The 25,659-nt window shown below is 48.6% G+C and overlaps 5 protein-coding genes across 5 annotated transcripts; 3 read left to right on the top strand and 2 right to left on the bottom strand.

The window, feature by feature from the left end:
* Nucleotides 1-13,670: 13,670 nt before the first annotated feature.
* Nucleotides 13,671-15,764, bottom strand: GGI43DRAFT_431318 (Dak1 domain-containing protein; the record flags this gene model as incomplete). Its single annotated transcript, XM_083209392.1, has 1 exon — nucleotides 13,671-15,764. The coding sequence occupies exon 1, from the start codon at nucleotides 15,441-15,443 to the stop codon at nucleotides 13,671-13,673; it is 1,773 nt and encodes a 590-aa protein (XP_083064387.1). The 5' UTR covers nucleotides 15,444-15,764.
* A 393-nt stretch (nucleotides 15,765-16,157) lies between these two features.
* On the top strand, nucleotides 16,158-16,960 carry GGI43DRAFT_396893 (RpiB/LacA/LacB family sugar-phosphate isomerase). Its single transcript, XM_083205034.1, has 2 exons — nucleotides 16,158-16,291; nucleotides 16,430-16,960. Exons 1-2 carry the CDS (start codon nucleotides 16,256-16,258, stop codon nucleotides 16,853-16,855), a joined length of 462 nt encoding a protein of 153 aa, XP_083064386.1. The 5' UTR covers nucleotides 16,158-16,255; the 3' UTR covers nucleotides 16,856-16,960.
* A 456-nt stretch (nucleotides 16,961-17,416) lies between these two features.
* On the top strand, nucleotides 17,417-19,066 carry GGI43DRAFT_256018 (triose-phosphate isomerase family protein). The gene is made up of 2 exons (XM_083200895.1): nucleotides 17,417-18,452; nucleotides 18,518-19,066. The coding sequence occupies exon 1, from the start codon at nucleotides 17,615-17,617 to the stop codon at nucleotides 18,386-18,388; it is 774 nt and encodes a 257-aa protein (XP_083064385.1). The 5' UTR covers nucleotides 17,417-17,614; the 3' UTR covers nucleotides 18,389-18,452; nucleotides 18,518-19,066.
* A 487-nt stretch (nucleotides 19,067-19,553) lies between these two features.
* GGI43DRAFT_256199 (thiamine thiazole synthase) lies at nucleotides 19,554-20,953 on the top strand. The gene is made up of 2 exons (XM_083200898.1): nucleotides 19,554-20,606; nucleotides 20,668-20,953. The coding sequence occupies exons 1-2, from the start codon at nucleotides 19,733-19,735 to the stop codon at nucleotides 20,760-20,762; spliced, it is 969 nt and encodes a 322-aa protein (XP_083064384.1). The 5' UTR covers nucleotides 19,554-19,732; the 3' UTR covers nucleotides 20,763-20,953.
* GGI43DRAFT_255932 (hydantoinase/oxoprolinase family protein) lies at nucleotides 20,930-24,583 on the bottom strand. Its single transcript, XM_083200894.1, has 5 exons — nucleotides 22,296-24,583; nucleotides 22,094-22,197; nucleotides 21,957-22,033; nucleotides 21,684-21,887; nucleotides 20,930-21,610 (listed from the first exon to the last, which is right to left on the bottom strand). The coding sequence occupies exons 1-5, from the start codon at nucleotides 24,440-24,442 to the stop codon at nucleotides 21,125-21,127; spliced, it is 3,018 nt and encodes a 1,005-aa protein (XP_083064383.1). The 5' UTR covers nucleotides 24,443-24,583; the 3' UTR covers nucleotides 20,930-21,124.
* Nucleotides 24,584-25,659: the final 1,076 nt, after the last annotated feature.

The raw sequence follows: 25,659 nt of genomic DNA, 5'->3' as shown, positions 1-25,659 counted from the left end.
GTCAAGTGGGAAAGAGAGAGAGATATGAGACATGAGAGGTGTTTCTTTTTGAAGACTTGCTGGTGTATGCAAGTTTAGATAGCGGTCGATCGGTGCCAGGTCGAACCGGGTCCCAGCATTAATAACAGGGCAGTAGGAACGAGAATGGGGAAGAGGAAGCGGAGATGGCGATTTCGCGGGACAGATCAGCCAATCAGTCCAAGCTTGGAAAGAACTTAGATGAGGGTCTAGTTACCACAAGGGCAGCCTCCCTTGAACTGGTACTGGAGGTAATGTACCATCTTTAGGAGAGGGGATGTCTCTTTCTTTTTTCCCTTTTCCCTGTGGACTCTTATTATCCCCAAGTCCAAGCTCTAAACGGAGTCTGAGTAGCAGCAGCAGGGGCAGGCAGGGCCATGGCCATATTAAGCGGAGATAGCTGACGCCAACAGATCATGCCCATCTGAAGATATACGGGACAACTGGGATCGGATCTAACATCATCGCATCTGGGCAGGGCGCTATGAACGGCGGCCGACCATGGTCGGTTGTGGGTCTTGGGAAAAAAAGTAGCACGCGCATCTGGGGATAGCAGGGATAAAGCAGGGCCATGGCCAAAAGAAGATAGTGGCCGGGTCCCTCAGTCCTGGATATTTGGTATGCCAGATTTGCACGTATACTTGTAAAGGGTGGACTATACAAGGATGAAAGAGTGCAATGGACCAAACCGACTGAGGAGAGGGGGTGTAGTGCCAGATGCCAGATGTACAAAGCGGAGCTCGGCGATGATCTGGAAGGGAGGAGCTCATACAGCTGTAACCATATGCCAGTAGACACCAAGAAGGGTCAGACGGGAAGAGACGGCTAGCTGTACTTGGTACTCCATTTGAGGTTGGTCGATGACAAGTGCGAACTCGTACTCATCTTTTTCGCGGAGCATTATTGGCAACAAATAGCAGCACGATAAGTTAGATGACGGAGTCGTTCTTTGTAGCCCCATTTTCTTCTTCTTCTTTTTCTCTCTCTTCCTCTCTCTATGTGTGCGCGTGTGACAGGGCTTGCAATATCCGCTCGCATGTCCAGGTCATGATGGTATATGAGGCCAGGGGCAAGGCCAAGTAGACTCGGGCAATCCCGGTGAAGCCGCAACGTAGCCATCCCTTACTGAAGAGTAATAGCAAAAAAAAAAAAAAAAAAAAGCAATTTGATACTAGAAAACGTAGTTGCCAGCTCACCTCAAGTGTACGGATGCCAAGAGCTCTCTGGCTCAATATGTCACCCTGTGGCGGTGGCCGTGGGAGTGAACTGAACGCGCGTGTAAGTCCCGGTATGTACTTCGTACTGCGATTAAGCTACGGCCAGACTGGTAAACACTGCGGGCTCACTCTCGTGTCGTCTTCCTAGGCGTGGCTGTATCCCGTCTATCCTAGTCCTTGGTCAGCAAGAGCCAATGATTGGTGTCCTAGTGCTACTCCATTGGGGGAAACAAGAGCCACTCAGTCGGGCTTTGATGGCGGGTCACCGGCAGTGGTGGGCCTTGGCTGCAGCAGCTCAGCAGCACTGGCGCCCTACCAGAGCTTGCAGAGCAAGGCTCTGAGAAAGGGATCAGCAGCCAAAAGATCCACTGAGATCAGAGTTGAGGGAGACACCCCCCCGACTTAGGCTAAGCTTAGCGCCCAAATGCCACCTGAAGACCGGCGCAGCGAGCGACCAGCTCAAGGGTCCAAATAAGTTCAAGCGCCTCAGCCCAGCAGGGGGGCCCCTGGTGCTCATGTTCATCTGCGCAGTCCTCTTGTTTGCTCGCTGTGAGCTCTTACTCATACAGCTGGCTAGCTTAGGTGGGTTTCTCCCATCATAAGCCTCTTGCTTATGCACTTTATCGGGGAGATGGCGATGGCATTGGCCTGACCAGCAGGATTGGTTGGAGTATTTCGACCGCAACATAAAGAGAAAGGGAAAGAAAGGCGCTCAGCTTCATCACTTACCTATGCCCTGTGCTCTTGATTCCCTTGCAACTTAGTCGACTACGCTAATAACGAATTTTGGGTTGCTGGGCCTGAATTCTTCCAAATAAAAATTAGTCTAAGCTAGACCGAATATTCAGGAGGTCGCCCTGAACATCAATAACGGGCAAGGAGTAAAGTAATTCGGTGTAGCGTGTGATGCTGGCGATCGGAACCCGGATTTTCCTTGCCAAGATCGGCGGTCTTTGCGGCGATGGAATTCACTACTCTGGTATCGCCGTCGTCCGCAAGCAAGTATTGCTTCTTTTCCTGTTCATATCCATTCCAGTTAGCGATAGGTTGCCCCTTCTACGAGCGCGACTAGGGCCTATTATGGTGGGATCCATTCTGCCTCGCAGAGAACAACGAAATTGTACAGGCGGTCATCAGCCCCAGAATAAATATGAAATAGAAACGTCATTTCGAAATTGGGAAAGACAATATCACAGAACAGCTGATGAGTGTAAATAATATGGCTAATGGGCGCTAGTAGATAGAGGAAGCTTGAGACTCTCTTGGTAGGATCACGCAGGCATGGGTTGAGAGTTTATTCCGTCCAAACGCAGCTCACCAATCATCTTTCGTTACTCTTCTCGGTTTTGTCTCCGGCGCAACATTAATAAATGTGTGCATACACTAGCTCTTCAGCAGACAAGGGGCCATGACTAAAATGCTCGAAGGAAGAGGCTTCGTAACGAGGAGCTCTTAGCCACCTCAAAGGAGAAAAAGAAAAGAAAAAGAAAAGAAAAAATCGTAGCATACGTACAGTCGAGCAAAAATGCGATAGCTCGGTATTTCAAGCACGCAGTCCTTATCGGTGGTTTCGCGTTGTCTGATTACCTCTTTATGTCCTTAATGCTGGTCTCCATATAAAGCATAGCAAATTAGGTATGCCATTCGACGCATGTGTCTTACCTTTTCTCTTCCACTTCTTCTCACTGCCTTTCTTCTCTCTTGCTTTGTCTAAGTTATCCAGTTATATGCTTTTCAAGGCTCTTGGGGTGAAGCATATCTCCCTTTCAGGTGGCTTTTACTTCATGGGAATTAGATCGCCAGTTTTTTTTCTCTCACTAAGCATTTATTGCCCAGTTGAAGTTATTCGCAGTGCTGCTTGTAGATGTTTAATGAGGTGTTTGAAGTTAAAACTGCAAGTTCGATTTAAGTTGAAGCAGCCAGTATAATGTAAATTAACTCTCAATGCAAAGAAGTGGTAGCGAGCTTCTTATACTTTAAGCCCTCTCGGCTTTGCGAAACCAATCTATTCGCGAACACAACAACAGGGTATGTGTTATGTGTGATGGGTACCATTCGCTTCCCCGCGCGTAGTCCTGAATATCTCGGGGGTGAAGCAAAGATAGGTTTGTGGTAGTGGGAGTAATACCCGAGCTATACATCAAATCCAAACTTGGGAATAAACCAAACTTCATAGCAGAGGGTAAGGGTACTGTTCTGCGGCAGCTGGATCGAACAGGTCCTTGTGAAGTGTACATATGGCAAATAGCACGGAAATAAAGCATGAAAGTCGCCCTTTGAGATCTTATGCCAGCCAGAGCAATGCTAGCGGACTCTAATCTGACGCTGTGAGAGGAGTGTTGAGCCTAGTCGAATTTGACTACTGGTGCTGCAACCATGGTGGAGGGGTGACAGGCGGATTCGCATCCGAATGTGAATACTTTGCAGGGGTCAGATAAGGTTCGGTCCTGCGCAACAGCGAGGCTTCGCTCTCCCGCGGGGGGTAGTCGGTGAACATAATATCGCTGGTCTCACGAAGGTTGCATGCCGCATCGTATCGAATGGCAAAGGCGAAAGAGAGTTGGCTAGGCACGGCGCATGAGTACAAATGCGCCACTTCGGCTCTTGAAAATGGGCTGGCAGGTGGCATATGCAGGCAGATCCAACTGCTCGTCCATTCGTCACGCCTGGGATGAGATAGCGGATCTCAATAATGGGATGTGCGAGTAAACAAATGGCCAGCCACCACCCCATCCCTAGAATACCACAACCATCATCATCACCAGAGAAATTGGCATCCATCCATCACGGCCAGCGGCTCTCTTTCAGAAGTCAAGGGCGCCTAGTAGCGTACTGGTGGCTAGGGCTCAGATTTCGCCCACACAAAGGGCGTGGGCAGGCTGAAGAACAGGCACTTAGAGAGGGGGTTGATGCATCAACTGAGATCGACACAGGGGGTACGGGGACTCGGGCACCTCAAATTGCAGGGGTGCTGCTTAGCCCAATGGCGGCGCGCAGCCTGTTCGCCTGAAGCGACACCATATTGTCCCAAGCGCGCTTCTAAGGAGGACAGGACATGTATACGAGATTGAGAAACAAGAGGGCTGGCGATTGCAGTTGTTGAGAGGACAAGATGATCGCAGGGTTTTTCCGTTTCGGAAGATCATAGGCGAGCAAGCAACTTTATCTCAGGGTAGTAGATACTTCGCGCGACTGCAGAGACTCCAGGTTAGCACAGCTGGGCATGGGGAAACTGATGCCAAGGGAGGTACCAGTGCCAGTACCCTCTACATATACAGAACCGAGCCGCTACGGTACTACGTTCGGCTTCTTGCTCGCTCTTCAGCTTGATGCCAACCAAGGGAAATCACGCATTTTGCACTAGCAAGGTAATGGAGAAATAGTTATATGTGCTGCTTAGCTAGAAGGATAAGGATATCATTGGCAGCTATACCACTGCCTGTACGATACTCAGTCCATCACCCCTAGTGCCTCTGGCTCTACAGGGGTAGCCATCATGTATCAGACGTATCTATTTCTTTATTATTAGCCTTGTTTTCAATTTCAAGAGACGACCCAGTGCCTTGCCCTTGGTACTAGTAGTACTCGTAATCATATATACCAGTATACAGTCCTAGGATATGGGGCAATAGTGTCAGTTCCCTGTCAGTAACAACAAGACCAGTGAAGATGTCTTGCCAAGTCCCATGAGAGCACATCCAACCGCGACCCCGTACGTTTGTGCAACGAGCACGACTAAGTATGCACCTTGAGAGTATGTACTAGTATTCAAGCTTTAAACCGATCCTTTAGCGTGTTCTGTGCCAAAGTACACCAGGGTAGCAATGTCCAACTGGGACTCAACTTGTCTTGTCTGAGACATCGAGGTCGCGGCTTCGCATCCGCACATCAATCATCCTAGACACCCGCCACATTCCGAGGACGGTACAACACCCCTCCAACCAGGCAGACGGCTTATGACTGCGACGATGAAGCAGATACCCGAAAAGGGGGGTAGGGCCTCGGCCTCTGGTGCCAATCCTCATCGTCTGGCTCTCAACTATGCCTCAATCTAGTAAAAGAGACGTCGTCTGACACTCTCTGCCACCTTCTCATGCCTTTGTGTATCCCCATAGTTGCTACCCCTCTCTCCACCCTATCCTCCGATTACGTGGTCGGGCTCTCTCTCTCATGTGGCACCTGGATGCTCCCGAGTCCTATCCACACGCGGCTTCTCCACCCCTCCCGAAAAATCTCCCGCATGTTGGTCCGCCAGAGAAGACAGATTCTTATTACTAACACCAACAGTAGTATAACAGCTGCTAGAATCAGCATTCCACAACATTTATTTGTCTAACCCTCCACGAGGCAGTGCGAGTAAACACCGGGTCCCTCGTGATAATGACACAAAGTCTGGGTTGGCGGCCTCAGCTGAGAACCGCTCGCCATGAGGAAATGAAATACCATCCCTGGAGCTGTAGCACATACTGTGTAGTCAAATCTGCATCTTTTGCTAAACCTGGAGCATCATATATTGTTCCTAAGTGTTAGTTCTGTTTGAATCCAAGGTTAAGAGACTTGAGCATCTCCACTCATAAGCCTACGACGACTTAGTTCTTACTTGGTCTCCATTATGATTATTTAATAGGAAGAATATAGAGTATGTTGGCTATAGCTTATTTTCATAAGTGTAATGCTTGTTGAATTGTAGTTAGGTAACTAGGTGATAGTTTACATTTACCCTAACCAGCACGCAAGGAGCAGCTATCCGCATGGGTATATTGCTCCTTTCTTCATGCTTATTTTTCTTAAACAAATATATATAAGCTTCAGTTTCAATATTAAATGCTTTTCTACCATAAATATCTGTAATTATTTACTTTATGGCATTGCCCTAAGAATTTTCTCCCCCTCACGAATAAGTATATGTATTACTGGCGAAGTATCATTTCCATCACATTCTTCTGTATTCTCCTCGTCTGTTAAGCGCCTTCCTCTTTACTTCAAAAGAAAATGATGATAGTAATAACAACAATAACGAATTGATAAACAATTAAATCCTGTGGTATATTTCTGACCACCTAGTGCCGCACAAAGTACAGGGCCCAAGATCTTTGTATTACCACCTTTCAACGGCTTTCACACATGGCCACTGAAACAGTTGCTATTCATATCACGGCAGCGACCCGGAATCCTCGAGGCGAAGACACGGATGAGGAAATTGGCATGGATAAGGCTCTTTGACTTCTACAGATCATGCACACTGAAGTCGCACGCACATCTCTGTGCGCAGATCTCGCGCTTTCCCTAGCGCTCACTTGTCTCATCAACACGCTTGTCGGCGCGCTGGCCGTCCTGCCGTGGCACCGGGTTGTAGGTCCTCAGCATTGCTCCCAATGGGATGGATTGGCTGACGTTGTACCGCTGCGCTGGGTCGGACAGTGCCTGTGTCGTTGGCTGTTGAGACGATCGTCAAGAGCTGAAAAAACATAACGATGGGGTATTACCGAGACGCCAGAAGGCGAATCCGCACCAGCGCATGAGTAGACTGTTACACCTAACAAAGTCGCCTGGATCCTGCTCCACCAGCGCTATAGAGGTGTCGTCATGATCCCAGGGCGTTCAGCTCGCCCAACATAGTCATATATTGCCGGCATAAAGGGTCACTTTACTAATTTGCTGTTACCAACTTAATCTGCACTCACTACAGTAATAATATGCAGGTGGAACTGGAGGCTGCGGCCTCCAAAGTTAGGGGCGTCGTAATGCTATTGTCCATCTAGGTCTAGGTCGAATCTAGATTTGCTGTAGCCATAAGAGATCCTTACCGCGCGAGTTCCGTTTTCGAGTACCCTTGCATCGATGGGGCCTTGTCGCTGACTGAGTGGCTAGCCAGAGCAAGCCTAATCCCACCCGTCGCAGTAGTATAGATAGTTTCAGGGGAAGAAGCTTTGATGCCCAAGCTGAAGTTGACGGAGCTGAAAGCTTCCAGAGGAGCGTCAACAGCAGCTATTGATGACAGCATGAACCTTGTCGGTCATACCTGACTCGATCCGTTTGTTCTAGCTGAAGATGAGATGAGCCCCCAAATAGCGGGATTACGGAGCACTATACATCTTACTCCACTCTATCTCGATGACAAATTCTCGATGCAGCTTTCAGCTAGCCCTGTTTTTTTGGGGTTTACTTGGTGTAACCAAGAAAAGGATGAAGAATTCTCCCGTCTTTTTAATCCTCTTGGGTATTCTTGAAGGCTTCGGATGTCCATTCGCGACATGGCTACGTGTTTGCACCGGTTCCCTAATTGGGAATTCTTTGGCGGGTGTAGTTGTAGTATCAAAATCCTCCGTGCTTGAAACCGCAGACGAGACGACAGCCTATCTGATTCAAACTGTCGCAACCCAACCAAACAACCGGAAATATGGTCTTTGAGGAGGAGGGTACGAGTATTCCAGCAGCTCACATAGGATGCAACCAACATCTTCTCAGTAGTGAGGCAGCTGGGGTAGCAACACACGCATGTACGAGTAACAGCGACGGTAATACAACATGAGCTCGTCTTAATCAACAGCTGGGGGTGGAGACCTCGATATTAACTGGCTCTCTAGCCGGCGACCCGCTCGGCGACCAGACGCAGGTAGATGGAGCACACATGTTGGCTAGTTGTGCCTGTGAAGTTATGCTCTACAACGTGCCAGCGCGAAAAGATGCGCTTAGATCAAGGCTAGTCAATATCCTGGAATCGTACCGATGTACACCTTGCCCTCCCGTCATCTAGACAGTATTAGCTGAGAGTATCGAGGCACACATCCACGTATGAAGCATGAAGCACTGCCTGTTAATGGTTACCTGGACAGGCGTCCTACTCTATGCGGGCGTAGTTCCTGCGACCTCACGGTCGCCCAACCGACCGCTGCATCATCTCCTGCATCGTGACATTGTCTCGATCCTGCAGCATCGCTCCCGGAGCCAAAGAGATGGAATCTCGTACTGTAGATCGTCTCACATTACATATCCCCTCTTTTTCCCGCATCTGTAGTGAGCCTCAGTTAAGATAAACTTAGAAGGATGTACACTTTTTCTCTGTACTGGTATGCGGCATACTATAGAGCTTGGACATCCGTTGTGGCTGGAGCCGGCGTGACGCCAACCCTGCAGTGAAAGATGTATTGGGCAAGCTACTGGCCCAGGTCTCCCGTTGGCTTGCATCAACCAGACGGTGGTATCAGTACGTGAATATACCAAATACAGCGAGCAAGGTAGCTTAGTGCCGTGGTAGACATATTCTCAGATACAACAAGAGCATATTGTTGCCTAATGGCAAACCCAAGATGCACATGAGGCCAGTCCATACGAGCTCAGATAAAAATAAATAAAAAAAGAGCCTTGTTGTCCTATAAAATCCTATTTACTATTCTATATTCGCCCCCAATCTCACTTCTTTACTGTGGAGAATAATGAGGCTGTAGGATAGCAAAGCGGAGGATGGTGCACACACTCTCATCGTTTACTCCCCACGCTTCTGTGGTGAGGTGTCAAACTTTGATACTGTGTGCCATTTGGACTTGAAAGGGCGGGGACAACTAATTCTTGCTCCGTACGACGTTCCCATTGGTAAAAGCCAAGCTTGCTAATGCAGCTGCGCAGCTAGCCTGGCCATCTGAGTGCTATATGACGAATCCGCGCGCAACCATACGTTCGGGAGAGCCCATAGCCGGCATTCCTAACGGGGCCTATCATGTATGCAAAATAGTGTTAGAATGAACCAATCGCATGGGATTAAAGAGCTTTTCGTCGATCAGCATGCATGTGAAAGAACTCCATCCACTCTTTGTGGGATCATCATTGGATTTTTCTCTGGATTATCACTGAGCAACCGGACAAATGCCGAAATATATGACAGCTACATATGATTAACTGATTTAAACAGTTGAAGAATATACAAGAGCGCATACAAGCTCTGACCTTCAGCATGCTCAGCATGATCTCTTTACCCAAAGCACTTTTCTCCAGCGCTAGCCCCATCGGCGCGAGATGCTCCGCATCTCAGTCAAAAGAGCTATGTACATGTGCAGGGTACAGCAAAAGGAAAAACAGATAAAAACAGGTCAGTAATATGAGGCTGTCTATGTGATCAAGGCAGCTAAAATCTGGTGTTAATATGCGGAAAGACTGCCGCCAACGAACCTGGTTTTGGCATCGTTTCATCGCTTTATCACCTTGCTCATAGTAATATCCCTCTCGGAAGAGTGGCTCAGCGTCTAAATCAGGAATAAAGGATGTTGCTGCCAAATGTACATGTAGCTACAAGTACCTACTATGATATCATGACAAAAAGAAAACCCCCGCTAGTAAAGGATATCTATAATATTAGAGCCCAATTAAGAGCTTGCATCGGTTAGGATAGTGTGCCAATCAGCCGTGGGGATGCCCATCAAATCATCGATTAGAGTGCACCTGTCATATATCACATCGAAAGAGAAGGAAGGGAAAAATGATACATTAAATAAGAGATTGGGGGTAGTACGCGTGACTTTTACATGCACTTTATCTGGGCCAGCAGAGTCAATCTCCCTGGTCGATCTGATCACCGAAAGAAGTGAATGTGGCAACCGTAGCCCAGGATTTGCCGATGTTCATGGTCAATATACACGTAGGCAGCGGTCGTGTACATTTCTTTAAGCAGGGATAGAAGCCATAATAATATTTGTAGTACTTGTATCATTGCATGAATCTTCTCCAAGGCCTATCATACATATCGGAGCTCGCTCCGCGATAACTGAGTTTCAAATTCCTGTCTATAACAAAATAAGACAGTCACCCAAAGTACAGAATGAGCAACAGATACGAGCTCGTAAAAAGTAAGGCAATGAAGATGCGATAGCCCTAAATAAGCCACACCTAAAAAGCAAAAAGAGGCAGCATGGAGAGAGAGTGTGGCATGTAAGGAGGCAATTCTCACCGGTCATCGTCCCGTATGCCCGTAGCGTCTATACTGTTGCCATTGCTGGATATAGTACAATTTTACAAACGTGATGCTTTAGGTAGCCTAGATACACACCCGCTCTCGTGACGCCTTTTGACACTTCCTTGAAGTAGCATCTCCTCGCTATCCTCTCTACCAAGCTTCGGGCTCCATTCCGGCAGAACATGATTGGACACCGTCGAAGGGAGCGGGGAGACAAGATTGGTTAGTTCAAATTTGTAACTTCTTGCCAAGAGTCTTCCTGGCGGACTAATATAAGCATACATGCAAATCGGGAGTATGAGGAGAAGTATAAAGCGATAGTTACTACTGGAGGCACGAAAGTTTTGGCGTGTTATCGGTACGTACAGTTACAAACTCTAGGCGCGAGTGACTGCGTGAAGATGCATCTATTACCCAGTGGCCAAGCATCTAAGCCGCGGCCAGATACAAGTGCAGTGCACATATCGCCCCCATCGGCGGTAACCAAAGAAGGGGGCCAAACCATCGGCCGCAAGGTATCGGCCATAAGGAAGCTACAATTGAATGATCGGACTCAGAGGCCTTGGCTACTTTAATTGTGCGGATCTGGGGGAGTTAACGCCGATTTCAGGTTCCCTTTTAAGCTTCCTTCCATGCCAGAACTTGGCATTGTCGGCCTTCCATAAAATGGGCAGCGTGGAGCACGGGAGGAGATGTGGAGTATTAGTTTGGGCAGAGCACGTAATGAGAAGTATTACTCGTGCCTAACCAGATGAAACCCATAATACTGCTCTATACTAATTTGTAAGGAGTACTACTGCTTGAACACCGTACATGCCGGCATACTACGTAGGTGTAGCAGTCGGCTGGGGGCCTTTCCGGTGAGGCGTGGAGCGCGTGCGATCTTTTCATCCTGATCTTGGAAGACGTATGGGGCCTGTGAGATCCCTGCCGCGCTACATTGCTGCGGATGACGGCAAGGGATCCCTAATCGCTGCTAGCGCAGGTTGCTGTTCGATGTGATTGGGACCAGGCCATTGGTAACTCGGCTGAAAATGATCACTTCCGCAATCTTTGGCGACCCGCTAGTCACTTCGCGGTTGGGGCGTGTGATATGGGTATTGGAGCTGGGGGGTGTGGTCAGTCATTGGCACGGGGTACTCCGAGAAATCAAATCTCTAGCTTTACTTGTACCATCCTACTATGTATTTGTTTACCTCGGGCCTGTGGATACTTTCTTTTCTATCCAAGGGAGAAAGAAACAAGGGAGCCAAAAGGGCATACCCAAGGGTTAAGGAGAAATAAAAAACGGCGGCTGAGGCCGCGTCCGAGTGAGACACGGGACTGTCAAACAGGCACGGCGCACAGCCGGACAAGACCGACGGCGCAGAACTGTCTCAGTATTGCAGCGTCTCTTTGGTTTGTAGTTCAGACGGCGCCTAGAGGCAAGGCCATGTAGGGAAAGGCGTAACGTGAATAGTGAGACTGGCGGATCCCAACTCGAGTCGAGGGCATCCCAATCTGGCATCCCATCAACCAACTCTGGCAAATCCAGCCAGCCACCAGACGGCCCGAGGCAGGCTGTGGGCACTTTTGCTGCAGCCCTTTGCTGGCTCAAGTCTCTTTGAACTCCTACGGTACATGGTAGCTGTGCCGCGGCTTGAAGAGGATCTAGCGGTGAATGAGAGACACAGCGTACGGCATACCTGCGTCTACAAGCATTTCGGAGAGAAGGCAGTGCGGAGCCTTTCGGGAGATACGGTACCGAAGATTGTTGACGGCAGGCAGCAATCTTGCGCATATGATTGACATGCTTATCTTTTTGTACTGTACGTGCGAGATCAGGTACCAGCGATACCTGGCCCTTCAACAGTGGGCTCGCTCGTGGCGGTATTACGAGTACTACTACTGCTAGTAATATGGAGGAACCATGAGCGAGTTACTCATAATACTGCGTACGGATGGATGGATCCAGTTCACGTACAAGCCTCGGCCGCTGCCAAGGGGGCGACTTTGTCCCGGCTGAGGTGAAATTAACAACTGTAGCTTAATGATTGCCAGCATTAGCCTATGGAGCTCTCATGTCCATCCTTTTAGGGCAGCTGTTTTCATCTTTGCTGCCCTGATGCTCTCGCGCGATGGATGATGGGATAAGCGAAAAGCGGCTCGCGTATTGCGCTACCGGTATTCCTCCGCGATGAGCATCGGCGATACCAAAACGCCACGCCTAGCTTAGATCTTTTTCGTACGCGTCCTAGGAGAAAAGGAAAGAAATCCCCCAGAGATAAACGATGGAGGAGCGCAGTGTCGTATCCGAATCTGGGCGAGCAAGGATCCTTGAGGTGATCCCCTTAGATATTGCGAGTGCGAGGAGAAAAATTTTAGTTTGAGTGACGTCTTCCTTGTAAAGCTGAATGGGACCTAAAGCAGCGGCGACTTAGCAGCATCTCCCATCCGCAAGCAAGGAACCCCCCTGTACCGCGATCCAGGGTCCTACGCGGGATGCACACGAGCCCCCAGCCGCGCCCGGGTAAAGTCCGATCTGAGCGAGCTAGGGGCTGGTATGTACTTCGTGCTATGGAGAGTAGCTCAGAGTCCAAGAAGGGACCTGCGCAAGACAGTAAGAAGAACCGCCCTGAGCTACGCCACGTCAGGCAGAAGCAGGGCGAGGGATGTAGGGAGCGCTGGCTGGCGGCGACGGTGAGTTCGCGGATGCTGGTATTTGGCGGTAGGCAGCGTTGGCGGATGAAGATAATATTACGAGCGCCGAAGAGGCAGTGAATGTGGCGAGGCGCCTGAGTTTATCACCGCTTGCGGGTAATGATCAAAGCGCAGGCTGAGCTGGAGTTGAGGTTCGGCCGCAAATTCCTATGGTACTAGCCGTGATATTCGTTGTCCTACGAGTACGTGGCATAACATTGGCATTCAATGACTGCATACCGCTCGGGGGACCAAGATTTGAACTTGCAAGCTACATGTACGTGGGCACGATTCTTGAAACTTGAAAGCACCCTTGAAGCGGTGAGCGTTCTAGGCTCCGATTTGAATTGACAGTAGTAATTAACACTCTGGGTCTCAATCGCTTTTATTGGTAGTTAAGCTATTCATCAAGTAAAAGAGAACAGTCGATACCAGTTGGTGCCACTGGAGAGCAGTGTAGTCAATATAGGAGCGAAATAATAGTCTTGGAGGAGAGATACCAATGACTGTAACTTAGTATTTGTATAGATGTAATATACTATGAATTATTGCTATTCTACTATCTAATTGAGATACAGCAAAGGGTCGATAGTACTGAATTTATTTGGAGAGCTATGTGAAACTGTATCGTCGCTTCAAATCGCCTCGGCCAGGTCTGTTGACAGGTTAGAGTCTCATGTCAACAGCGGGAAAATACCAATTCTTGATAGGAAGTTCAACTCTGGCTGTTTATACAACTGTGCTTTCGTATTAATTAATATATACATCTTGCTAAGCATTTGACGCTCGCTTATTACGCATCATTCTATCTATGTTGCTCCAACTAATCCACCTTGCAATCCTCGAATAGCTACCATAGCTCCCCAAGCACCAGGATCAGGAGGCAGCTCCTGGTTTTCGTTTGAAACCCCAACATATGTTGCTCTGCCTAGCCTAGGCTTCATCGTCTTTGTCGCATCCGCTCCATCCTCTGCAGCCTTGACGCCGTTATTAAAGTCTGAGTTGGCCATAGCAGCGGCAAAGGGGATCAGGGTATCCATGACGGTACGATCCCCTACCTTGGCAGGAGTGTAACGCCTGAGGTTTTCCAGGGCAGTTCCCAGAGCAGTGCCCCAAAGGAGGATTGGGTTCTGAGCTAGCTCAATGTTCTTTTCAACAGCGGCTCGTAAGGAGACGAAAAAGATGCCAAGGATTCCACCTAAAGTACCACCCATCTTACTCTCCACAATATCTTCGAGTTCTAGGAGTACCTTGACGACTGACCCTGACTTGGCTAGCCCAGAGTCAAGCGCCGTTAGCAGAGATGTGGCACCGGTCTTGAGAGTCTCTCCACAGTCGCCGTCGCCCATGACTGTATCCCATTTAGTAAGGTCAGGCTCGGCTTTGATAAGAGCCTCGCAGGCGTTTCGAAGCATATTTTCCAAGAGGACTGGGTTAACAGCCAAGTCCCTACGCTCGTCGACGGACTTGATCTCTTCCTTCGGTGGCGCAACAAGTTGCTGTTGCCTTGTACGCCGTTGAGCCTGAGACCCGGCCATGGACTCCCAAAACGTCGTGGTCCTGACGTCGAAGAAAGACTTGATATCCTCCACTGAGTAGCTGCAGTTCTTTGCCGCTGCTGTGGCGTTGACAACTGACACTGAAAAAGCAGGAGCATTAAGGGATGTTTCAAGAAAACCAGCACATATCCGTACTGGCTCAATATTCCAGTTGCTTTGGAGCTGCTCCAGGATTTCATCTACCAGAGCGCCCATCTCCAGATGTGACATGCCGCCGAAGTTGCTGACGAGTAACATAATTTCATCGCCAGGAGCAAATTTCACGTAGCCGCGTAAAGGATCTTTCTCATCCAGGCAGTACTGTAAGATTTGCTCAACAAGCTCGGATGCAGACGGCGCAGGCGACAGCTTCTTGTAGCCAGGCTCGTTGTGAGGGCCGGTGCCCAGCTCAACCTCATTCTCCTGTAGCATGCCATGTTCAGTGCGACCAGGAACGTGGCAGTGATCAAGAGTAGCCGCAATAGATACAATCTGTTCTGAAAATGCCACGCCGAGGTTGTATACTTCATCAAGCGAGCCTCCAGCACCAGCAGCACCACCCATAACCTTGAGGACGCCGATCTGACCGGCCAAACCTCTGCGACCAACCATGCTTCCGTTCTTGCCTACAGAAACATCGTCGCCACAGATGATGGTCCGACAGTTGTGACCTTTGGCATTTGCCTTTTCGTTGGCTAAGCCAAAGTGTAGACAGTCGCCTGTGTAATTTGTGATGACCAGGATGGTGCCTTTGTCGCTGGGAACTGTGTCTACCGCGGCAAGGATTTGCTTTGTGCTAGGGCTGGCAAAGATGTCTCCCTGAACTGAAGCAGTAAGCATGTTCTGGCCTACATAGCCGGTCCATGCTGGCTCATGTCCAGAGCCACCTCCGCTGATGAGAGCAACTTTGGATCTATCGTATGTTGTGTCATATACCACTCTGTTGGTTTCATCGAGACTGAGAGAAGGGTTGTAGGTAATGATGCCTCTTAGAGCCTTGTTAACAAGACCGTCAGCTGAATTGAAAAGATGTCTGTTAGACATGGCTTCGGTGTGTGAATATGTCCAACAGTAAAACGAAGTTGCTGTTCGATTGGAACAGGGCAATCACCTGGGTCGAAGGCAGAGATATAAGCAGAAATCAGACTAAGGAGGCCAACAGTCTCCTACATCGGAGCTCTTCAGCCACGGAAGGACGAAAAAAGTCTTCCATCTCATCGTGATATCACTTAGAGGCTTGCATTGCCATCTTCATCCAAAACGCCGTGGCGAGCGTGGTCGAGACCTATCATTAATGCTACCCCATATTACTCCTCCTCCACGCCAAATAGCTTTAGGTTACCGATATAAATATATAGGTCCCCGCAATTTTACGTTTTCCTCCACTGAAGAAGACCCTGAAATCAAGGGCCATCGGGATTGACCTGTGTGTTCAAGCCTCCCGTTTGCCATCCATCCAGCCCCAGTCGGATTTCCTAATTGGGCAATCCCGAGCATATTTGGCGACGCAAAGATCACAGTTGTTCAACTCCTGGAGGCAAAGAACCCCGCAAATATCAGTTTCTATGAATCAAAAATGATCCCGTGATACAAGAAAACGAGATTTGATGCGGGTAAGCCGGCGTGGAGTTGTTTGGCGCGGGGTGAAAGTAGGAACGAAGGCGATGTTAGCTACCGAACTTCGGATCGCGCTCGAAGTCATAAAGGCGCGAACGAAGCATTTTCCCCTATGGATGACACCATACACTGACTGAAAGCGCAAATTATTGCATTTAACATTTTAATTTTCTTTCTTCTTTTTGAATTATACCCTTTTCCTGCCTCTTTATCTTAATTATCTACTGTCAATAAACAATATGGCGCCCAAATGGAGAATCGCGATGGGATGTGATGTAAGTGCTCATCTTTCAATTTGCATTGTCTGACTCGACAATATCATCTTCTACAAGATATTCTTAATAAATTGCTATTATTATCTTTTTATAATATATACGATTAGCACCAAAAACTAACACGGATTCAACTCATAGGACGCCGGTGTCAGCTACAAAAACACAATCAAGAAGGATTTCGAAGGCGATGATCGCGTAGGCGAAGTCATCGATGTAGGATCCGACGAGTCCTCAGACAAGACTCCTTATCCCCAGAGAGCTGCCGCCGCCGCTCGCCTCGTTGCCGAGGGCAAAGCCGATCGCGCTCTGCTTATCTGCGGGACTGGTCTAGGTGTTGCCATCTCGGCCAACAAAGTCAAGGGCATTCGAGCAGTCACAGCCCACGATAGTTTTAGCGTCGAGCGCAGCGTTAAGAGCAATAATGCCCAGGTCCTATGTATGGGAGAGCGGGTTGTTGGCCTAGAAGTTGCGAGGAGGCTAGCTACCGAGTGGCTGGCTTACGAGTTCGATCCAGCCAGTGCGAGTGCCAAGAAAGTGGAGGAGATTGGATATCTAGAAGCATAAGGGATGTGGGGGGAAACGATAGAAAAACAACTACAAAGCATTATTACAGTTCACTTCCATGTAGTGTTTGCTGATCGCACAGGGGGGACAAGGGGTAGATGCGTGTAAAAGGCTGGGCGAAAGGCAAATGGTGGAATGCTGCATCGAGGACACGCAGGGACATGCAAACCTAAGACGGTTTCTACTCTTTCTGTATTAGTATAGAAGACCAATAACGGCTTGTGGCGCCCTGGGCTTCGTAAGAAAATATGGAGTACATGGCTTGATTTAGCAACATTAGAAATGAAAATGGCAGCACTACGGACATGGCTCCTTTGGGCGTTTCCGACGATCGTTCACGAGACCAAGAATGGATACACGACTCAGGAGAGTACGAGCTCGCAAGAGATAATGCATGTCATATCATTTGCCATATAATTGACAGCCCGAAACCACAGTATGACTTTACTGGTGTAAGCATATAGAGTCCGGAACCGTAGCCGGTTGATTGATTATACGAAAAAACCACTGCCTTGCCGGCATCCCAAAAGTGGAATGGACGGCTCGGAGCTGGTGCGCGGGGGAGCTTCTTGATTGACCCGCTCAGCAAGGCGGCTGGAAATAGATAGTCTCGATACTCTCAGGTCCCAGGGGCTTACTTGTTTAACCTATTATTATCCATAAACCATTATTTTGGCGTTTGGGCATTGCTATTACTTACTACAGCAAACCTTTGTGTCGAGTTAGCAAAGTAATTCGGCCACTGCCTCGCTTTTTGAAATGTCAAACCCAGTACCGAGGCGCCGTCTCGTCGGCCTTTCTACCAAAATGTACTTTTCTCTTCAACGAACAAGAGACTTTACAGATAGCTTCATATCGAAGCTCGCCGATGTTCCACAGGATCTTTTATCCAATATTGACATTTTTGTCATCCCCGACTTTATTTCTCTCACAAGCACAGTCGCTCAGCTGGAATCAAGTCCCGTCCCCATTTGGATTGGTGCTCAAGATTGCCATTGGGAGGATCAGGGAGCCTTTACTGGCGAAGTCAGCCCCTCTGTGCTAAGTAGCGCGGGCGTAAAGCTCGTGGAAATCGGGCACGCAGAGCGAAGGAGGATATTCGGCGAGGATGATGCCATTGTAGCAAAGAAGGCTGCTGCGACGAGTCGCAATGGCATGATACCATTGGCGTGCATTGGAGAAAGAACGCAAGGCGATGTACATGTTGCCGTGGATGAGTGCCGTGTGCAGGTCGATGCCATTATGAGCTCTGTGCCAGATGAAGCAGAAGTTGTTTTGGCCTATGAGCCTGTCTGGGCGATTGGAGCAAGCCAGCCAGCCGGGGAGACGCACATTCTCAACGTTGTTTCTGGAATTCGAGGTCTTGATTCTGTGCAAAAGAGAAAGGGAACAACGAGGGTGCTGTATGGAGGCAGTGCCGGGCCAGGGCTATATGAAAAATTGAAGGACGGGCTGGATGGATTGTTTCTGGGAAGATTTGGACATGATCCACAGCAGTTTGTCAAGACGATCCGGGAGATTGCCGAGGCATGATATGGGACAAAATACTATTTTTTTTTGTTCCACCAGCACTGACCAGGAGGTTTAACGAATTCAGGTGAGTCCATTTAGCAGCTCAACTCTTCCAAAACTCGCAATAGCTGACAATTGCCGACATATCAGACAAGACCCGCGCAATATAGCGTAGTGGCTTAAGTGGCCTTGGCCAGGCGCTGCAGCTATCGTGTCGGCCATGTCCAGAGTTGCATCGGAGGCATGGTGCATGTAGCTATCTGGCCAGACTTGATAGCTGTTAAGAAATCGGGCAAGCTAACTGCCGTTAATAAAGTTGACATCTGATCGCGGCTAATAGGGCTAGGACTGGTTAAATGCCGCAAGACATTTATTAAACTGAGTTTTCCCAGAGTTGGAACAACAACACTGCTTTGGGCCAAGCTTTAACCATTGTGGAAACGATATTGTTATTGTATTAGTCTGGAGCTCAATATTATAGTCAAAGACATTCCGCGAGAATTGACTCTACTCTGTTATCGTTACGCAAACCATCAATTGCAAACAATACTATAATACTTATTTTCAATTGAAGAATCCAGGGCGATCATCGGAATACAAAAAAGTTCTAAAACTGTGGCCCTTGAAAATCTCAATATCGCACACACAATAATCCCACAATAACTTAAAAAATATCTCATGCTAAACCAAGTTGTCAGAGCGGCCAAGCACGGATACCCCCGGACAATTCCCGCAGTTAACGTTTCTGTAGTGCCGACATCGCCGTCACTATGATTCCATCGAGAGCCGATCGTCTTATCTTACCCCTCCCTTTGGACAAAATTTTGTGAGTATAAATTGAGATTGAAAATAACGCAGTGTTGAATTCTTTTTTTTCCTTACCACAACATACTCGATTGACAATCCAAAGTCGAATATTTCTCAATTGAAAAAAGGAACAACAGTGATATAATTCACAGTTTGTCAAAGGCATCACTTCAATTGAGTGTCCAGATGCATCTAACATATTCAGGTCAAATCTTTATTATACCATTTGGTACAACTTGCCCCCCGAAATAACACGTCGTCATGGCGTCCTTCGGTGGTAATGCATCCAGACGGGATCATGTCTCTTCAGGTAATGTGTATCGCATGAGCCGGTGCCCGCTCTCTTCCTCTCTTCAAAAGTCTCTCATTAGGTCTCTCAGTCTCTTTCCTTACTTTATGTAAGACAAGAGATTGAGAGGGCTTCTGGGTGATGAAGAGAAGGAGGGAGCGTGGCTGAGAATATACGGCCCTGGAACTTGATCTGGATAATACCAGCGAAAGGATCATGCTCTTCTCCCTTCTTGCTGTATACAGAATCCTAACCCTCGTAGGCCCATCATGACTCCTCCCGCCGCCATCTCTCCTACTCAGCGCACTGCTGAACTTGTGACTCCCAAGTCCAAGCTCGCTGTTGCCCCTTATGATGGAGCTCAGAACAAGACCGTCGCCGAGATGCATGGTCAATGGGACTCTTTCGCCTTCTCCCCTATCCGCGAGTCTCAAGTCTCGCGCGCCATGACCAAGCGCTACTTCGAAGATCTCGACCGCTACGCCGAATCCGACATCGTCATTGTGGGCGCAGGATCCTGCGGTCTCAGCACCGCCTACGTTCTCGGCACCAAGCGTCCGGACCTCAAGATTGCCATCATTGAAGCTTCTGTCTCACCTGGAGGAGGTGCCTGGCTGGGAGGCCAGCTCTTCTCTGCTATGGTGATGCGCAAGCCGGCTGATGCTTTCCTCCGCGAGATTGGCGTCCCGTATGAGGACGAGGGCAACTACGTCGTTGTCAAGCATGCCGCGCTCTTCACTTCCACCATCATGAGCAAGGTGCTGCAGCTGCCCAATGTGAAGCTCTTCAACGCTACCTGCGTCGAGGATCTCATTACTCGTCCCTCTGCAGACGGAGTGCGCATTGCTGGTGTTGTGACCAACTGGACTCTTGTGTCCATGCATCACGATGACCAGTCTTGCATGGACCCCAACACTATCAATGCTCCTCTTGTTATTTCGACCACCGGCCACGATGGCCCCATGGGTGCCTTCTGTGTCAAGCGTCTCGTCAGCATGGGCCGCATTGAGAAATTGGGCGGCATGCGCGGCCTCGACATGAGCAAGGCCGAAGATGCCATTGTTAAGAACACCCGTGAAGTGGTGCCCGGCCTTATTGTTGGAGGCATGGAGCTTTCTGAGATTGACGGTGCCAACCGTATGGGTAAGTTGAATGAAGCTCTACATTCAGGTGATGAGATATGCTTGCTAACACGGAGATGTAGGACCTACCTTTGGCGCCATGGTTCTCAGCGGTGTCAAGGCTGCAGAGGAGGCTCTCAACGTCTTTGAGACTCGCCGCCAGGATAATGCCTTTTAAAGGAAATGAACAGATTGAATTGGATTGAATGTTGGACAGACTGATAACTACTCTTGTCATTCATTTACGTGCTATTTGTTCTGGTATGGTCGGTCACTCATTGGCAAAAATAGTAAAAATGAGCAAAACAACAAAAAAAGAGAGCTGCTAAACAGATTGCTATACAACGCAGCAGTATTTAAAAATAAGAAAATGTGTGCATCAAACTACATTTCGAAGTGATAAAACAAGCTACAAATCATGCTAATATAATGTAAACGCTGCGGTATCTATCAATGCCTTCCACTCGCTAATAGTATTATACAAATAAATAACAACAACTCCCATCGTGTATATATATCTCTATCCCTTTACCCTCCTTTCTATGTCGAAAACTCATCAATTACGCTTCGTGACTCAGTAAACTCTCTATCCACTTCGACAACAGGCATCTTGAATCCGAATCCCTCGGGACCGCCCACTTTGATGCCCTTTTCACTCTTCCACAACGGATGTGCAGGCAGTGCAATGACACTAACATGCAGACCATATCTGAGATCCTGTGAGCCAATTGCTTCACCGTCTTGTCCCAGGATCGAAATGAGATCCGGCACCGTGCATACGATCTCTTGAGATTCTTCTGACCCTTGAGCATCGGTAAGAGCGGCATATAGGTACTCGTTTTGAAATGGTATTGACATGTATCGGCCAGTTGAGGCGGCCAGTTGTTCGCTAGGAGTTGCAGCATCGCGTTCGTCGTTACTCAGTGGGGCGATAATGACCGAGCCCATGGTGTAACCTCCCCCAAGATAGCGTTTAACATCGACGATTTTGCCGCTGAAGAGGACTTTTCCAGCACACTCAGCAAACTGTGAGTGAATGTTAGTTTAGTCAATGAATGAGGCTGAAAAAGATCGCAGGGAATTGAAAAGCCCAACTTACAATCGCATCAATGTAACTTGTCTTTCGCCTTCTCGCCTGATGAATAGCGCGGCCCAAATACCAAGTCAGTGATATCGAATTAGGAATACCGTACTCCTTGACGATGGAACCAGAGAGAGGCGCCGCACATGCTGCGCAGCTCAGACCAAGCTCAATAGCTGTTGTCCGTAGTATCGTCTCCAGCCGCTCAGGTGTGTCAGTACTCTATGTAACTTGAATTAGCACTGCGCTCCTTCAAGAAGACATTTGTAGATAGAGCGCTACATAACATACCATGACAACATTAACATTGTTACGAGCATCTGTGAGAACACAAGGCACTAATGACTTGCCGTATACACTGAAAGTGACTATAATCGATCTTAGCAACTAACGAACCAAAAGGCCCAAGAAGCCTGCAAGAAACTCACCATGGTACATTGTTGGATATGCTCGGCCCATTGCGTCACCATCCACAATGGGGATGTCAAAGTGGACACCTGTAGGAAAAGACGAGAGACCATTGCCGCCGCCACTGTCTCTTGTTAGCTACTGCAGCTCATTATTTTCTCTTTATTCCCTCCTGTGTCTGTCCTTTGAGGAAGAGAGAAACAGGACTCGGTTTCAACTTACATCTCATCCGGAAGAACCGCATCGATAGATTTTCCCACAATTCTGGATGAAGCCTCAATACCACTAGGGATTTCGGTGCCTGAGGATAATCGCTCATTGATCACGCTTGGACTTCCGTACCATGAGCCGAAAAACACCTGGGCCGTATCATCCAATGACTTGGGAGAAATGATTCTCATTTTACCCTGGCCTCCCGTCCGCAATGCTTGCAAGCTTTTGAGGAACTCGTAATGAGTAGGACCTCCACCTCCAGTACCAAGTACACCGCATCCAGTAGAAATAAGCTCCAAGTCGATTTCTGAGACATACCAGACACCATCCCGCACATCTGGGCGATATGTTGCCAGGTCTACATGCAGGGATGGCTTAGTAGTCGGCTCAAGAGCGTTTGGCACGCTAACCTTTTCTCCTTCGTCCTCCTCCTCCTTCTCTACCTCTTCCTCTTGATAATCTAGATTTTCACCCACCGGAGGGGTAGCTGGAGGAGTCGGTTCGTCTGGAATAGCCAGCTTGCCTACCGCGCGAACCTGGATTCTGACGGTAACTTGCGACATGTACTGCAGAGGCATTTTGTTTATTTCAACAATTCGTACGTCATCAGGAGAGGCTCCTTTCTCAATGGCTTGATCGATGGCTTTCGCGCAAGCCGCGTCGAGAATGTCTTGTTCACTCTTCCCTTCAAGAATTTCCACTGTATCAACCTCTCCAGAAACTTTGGCAATAGCAGCGCCAACTGCGTTGGCAGCACCTTGATGAATAGGGTGGATGCATTTATCGACTCCGTCCAACCCATCTTTGACTAGGAGAGCGCCGCCGCCGACAAGGAGTACGTGAACCGGCGCAGAGGACACCTTCATCTGATCAATTACTCTTTCCAGTTTTCTCTTGATTTCCAGCCGAGCAAGACTAATAGTTTGATTCGGAATATCCTTAACAAGAGATGCATCTCCCAGCTCAGCTTCTCCAAGAGCAACAACAACGTCGGTCGCCGTTAATGTTGAGCCACCAAAGATTTTGGCTTGCTTCGTAAGAAAGTGGCCAACAGAGCCAGGCCCAACACGGACTGTGCCATCTTCTTCAGTTTCGACTTTGCTACCGCCTCCTAGGCCCATTGAAACAACCTCTGGCATTGAAAAGGCTGTTCGAACGCCTCCAATTTCAACGAACCCGGGAGCCTGCCGCGGAAAGCCGGACGGTAGCAGTGCACATACATCAGTTGTTGTGCCGCCAATATCAACCACAAGTATCTGGGGCTCGATTGTACCATCAGCGTTGGCGCCGCTGTCGTTCAAAGTTGACCGAGGTCTGTTGTCGAGTCCGGCAAGGAATGCAGCTCCTGTCATGCTGTTCGTGGGACCGCTGGCGAAAGTCTTGATGGGATATTTGGCGGCAGTTTCGACATCGATAAGGGTTCCATCGTTTTGAGAAAGGAAAAGAGGACATGTTAGCTTTAAGCTCGCCATGGCACGCTTAAAGCTGTGCTTAACTTTCTCTCCCGTCCTAAGAATAGCAGCATTGAGAATTGTCGCATTTTCTCTTTCGAGAAGGCCAGTAGGTCCTATATCGTGAGAGCAAACTACCCGCAAATCAGGAGCAGTTTCAAGTATAATTCGCTTGCATTCTTCTTCGTGGATGCCATGGTGATCCAGCGGTGAAAATACGCCAACCAGAGCAATGGCACCGATGCCGGAAGCCACAACAGATTTTACGGCCTCTTGGATTTGTTTTGGATTTAAGGGAGCTATCTCTCCCCCATCCATCTCTAGTCCTCCATCCAAGTAGTGGACGCCTCCATCAAGGATGCCGCGAAGTCCTAGAGGGAAGTCTGAAAAGGGAGGGATTTGCTTCGTGAAGGGACCGCACAACCGAAACACAGCAACACGATCCAATCTCCTGGAATCGGCTTCAATAAGAGAATTGATAAAGTGTGTTGTTCCAATGGTCACACTGAGGATGCGACACTTTTCGACTTTGGACTGGTCGAGAACCTCTCTAATGGCGGCTTCTACACCGCTGGTGATGTCAGGGGTCGTTGTTGCTTTCCATGATGCTAGGACTCCCCGTCCGGGCTCGTCAAGGGCCTTGAGGTCCAAAATAGCCGCGTCCGTGTTGGTTCCTCCAACATCGACACCTATTCTATATGACATGCTGCTAGAAGGAAACGGCAAGAGGAAAACGAAAACTAGAAGAAGAAAGATATCAAAAGGAGCAAAAGGGTTGATTTTTCTTTTTCTTTTTCTTTTTTCTATTTCCCTATAAAATTTCAAACTCCATCAGATCAAAAACAGGTATCCAAGGCTCAGAGAATGTTTGCCAGTTATGAAGTAATGACAAGAAAGATGGCGTGAGGGGCTCATAGCTGGAAGCTATTAGGGGGCGCCGGTTGCAATTTAGTGCGGCCATGATTATTTTCGAGATTACAATTTTAGATGGAGCAGAAAAACATAGCGGCGAAGTATCGCTCAACGGAGATGGAGTCGCATACGGAGAACCCCGACTGCAGGATGCCGCATCATCGCCTAAGTGGTGGGGATACGGCTTGTGGGGGAGAAAACCAAGTCCTTGTCTTTTTACATAGTAGGGCATATGATTTGATCGTATCTGGCAAATTCGCGATCCGAAACAGCGGCCAACTTGGCCTTGCCCCTCAATGGGTAAAGAAGACTAAAACGTTCTGGCCGATGACCTTGCACCCAGCAGAAGCGCGGTTAACCTAACTGTACTAATTATACAGCGGGTTGGCCGGCTCTTGTCCCACGCACGTAAACGACTCATTCAGCCATTATCAGGCGCACATCAAACCCATCACACCACCTAAGGCAAAAGAGTAGCATCGGGGAAGACTCAGCTCGGCCAATTGAGAGCATAAAAGTTGGCCGAGCGTGCCGCTAGCAGTTTGCCGATCACACAAACATGAAGGAAATCAAAGTAAATTGATTCTAGAAGCTATTTGTGAAGGAAGATGCCATTTCGGAGACTAACAAGAAGCAGCAGAAAAGAGAGCTCGTTCTGGAGATCCTCTAAAACCGAAACAGTAGGACCTGGGAGAAGAAGGGAAAGAGGGGGGAATTGAGCAGGCATGCGCAGCCAATCAACTGGAGACATTAATATTCCGCACATGTACGGAATTGTAGTAGTAGCAATACTACGGACTTTCGTAACCAGACGTTCTAAAGCTTCCAATGTCCGCGGCATCTCGAAAGCTTCTAGCGGCCTAATAGTCCCCGGCCGTCACAGAGCTGTGCGCATGACCAGGGTTTGCGATGAAGCAAACTGCGGGGGAGAAGTCTTCATCCGGTGCTCCCAGAGAGCTTGTCTTTTGCGACGGCCGCTGCGGTGAGCCCGCGCTGACTAACTTTGAAAG

Source organism: Trichoderma evansii, assembly GCF_050947405.1.
Source record: "Trichoderma evansii strain SZMC 28006 chromosome Unknown GGI43scaffold_3, whole genome shotgun sequence".
NCBI classification, from domain to species: Eukaryota; Fungi; Ascomycota; class Sordariomycetes; order Hypocreales; family Hypocreaceae; genus Trichoderma; species Trichoderma evansii.
The sequence above is the reverse complement of the archived record's forward strand: the minus strand, read 5'-3'. Positions and strand labels throughout refer to the sequence as shown.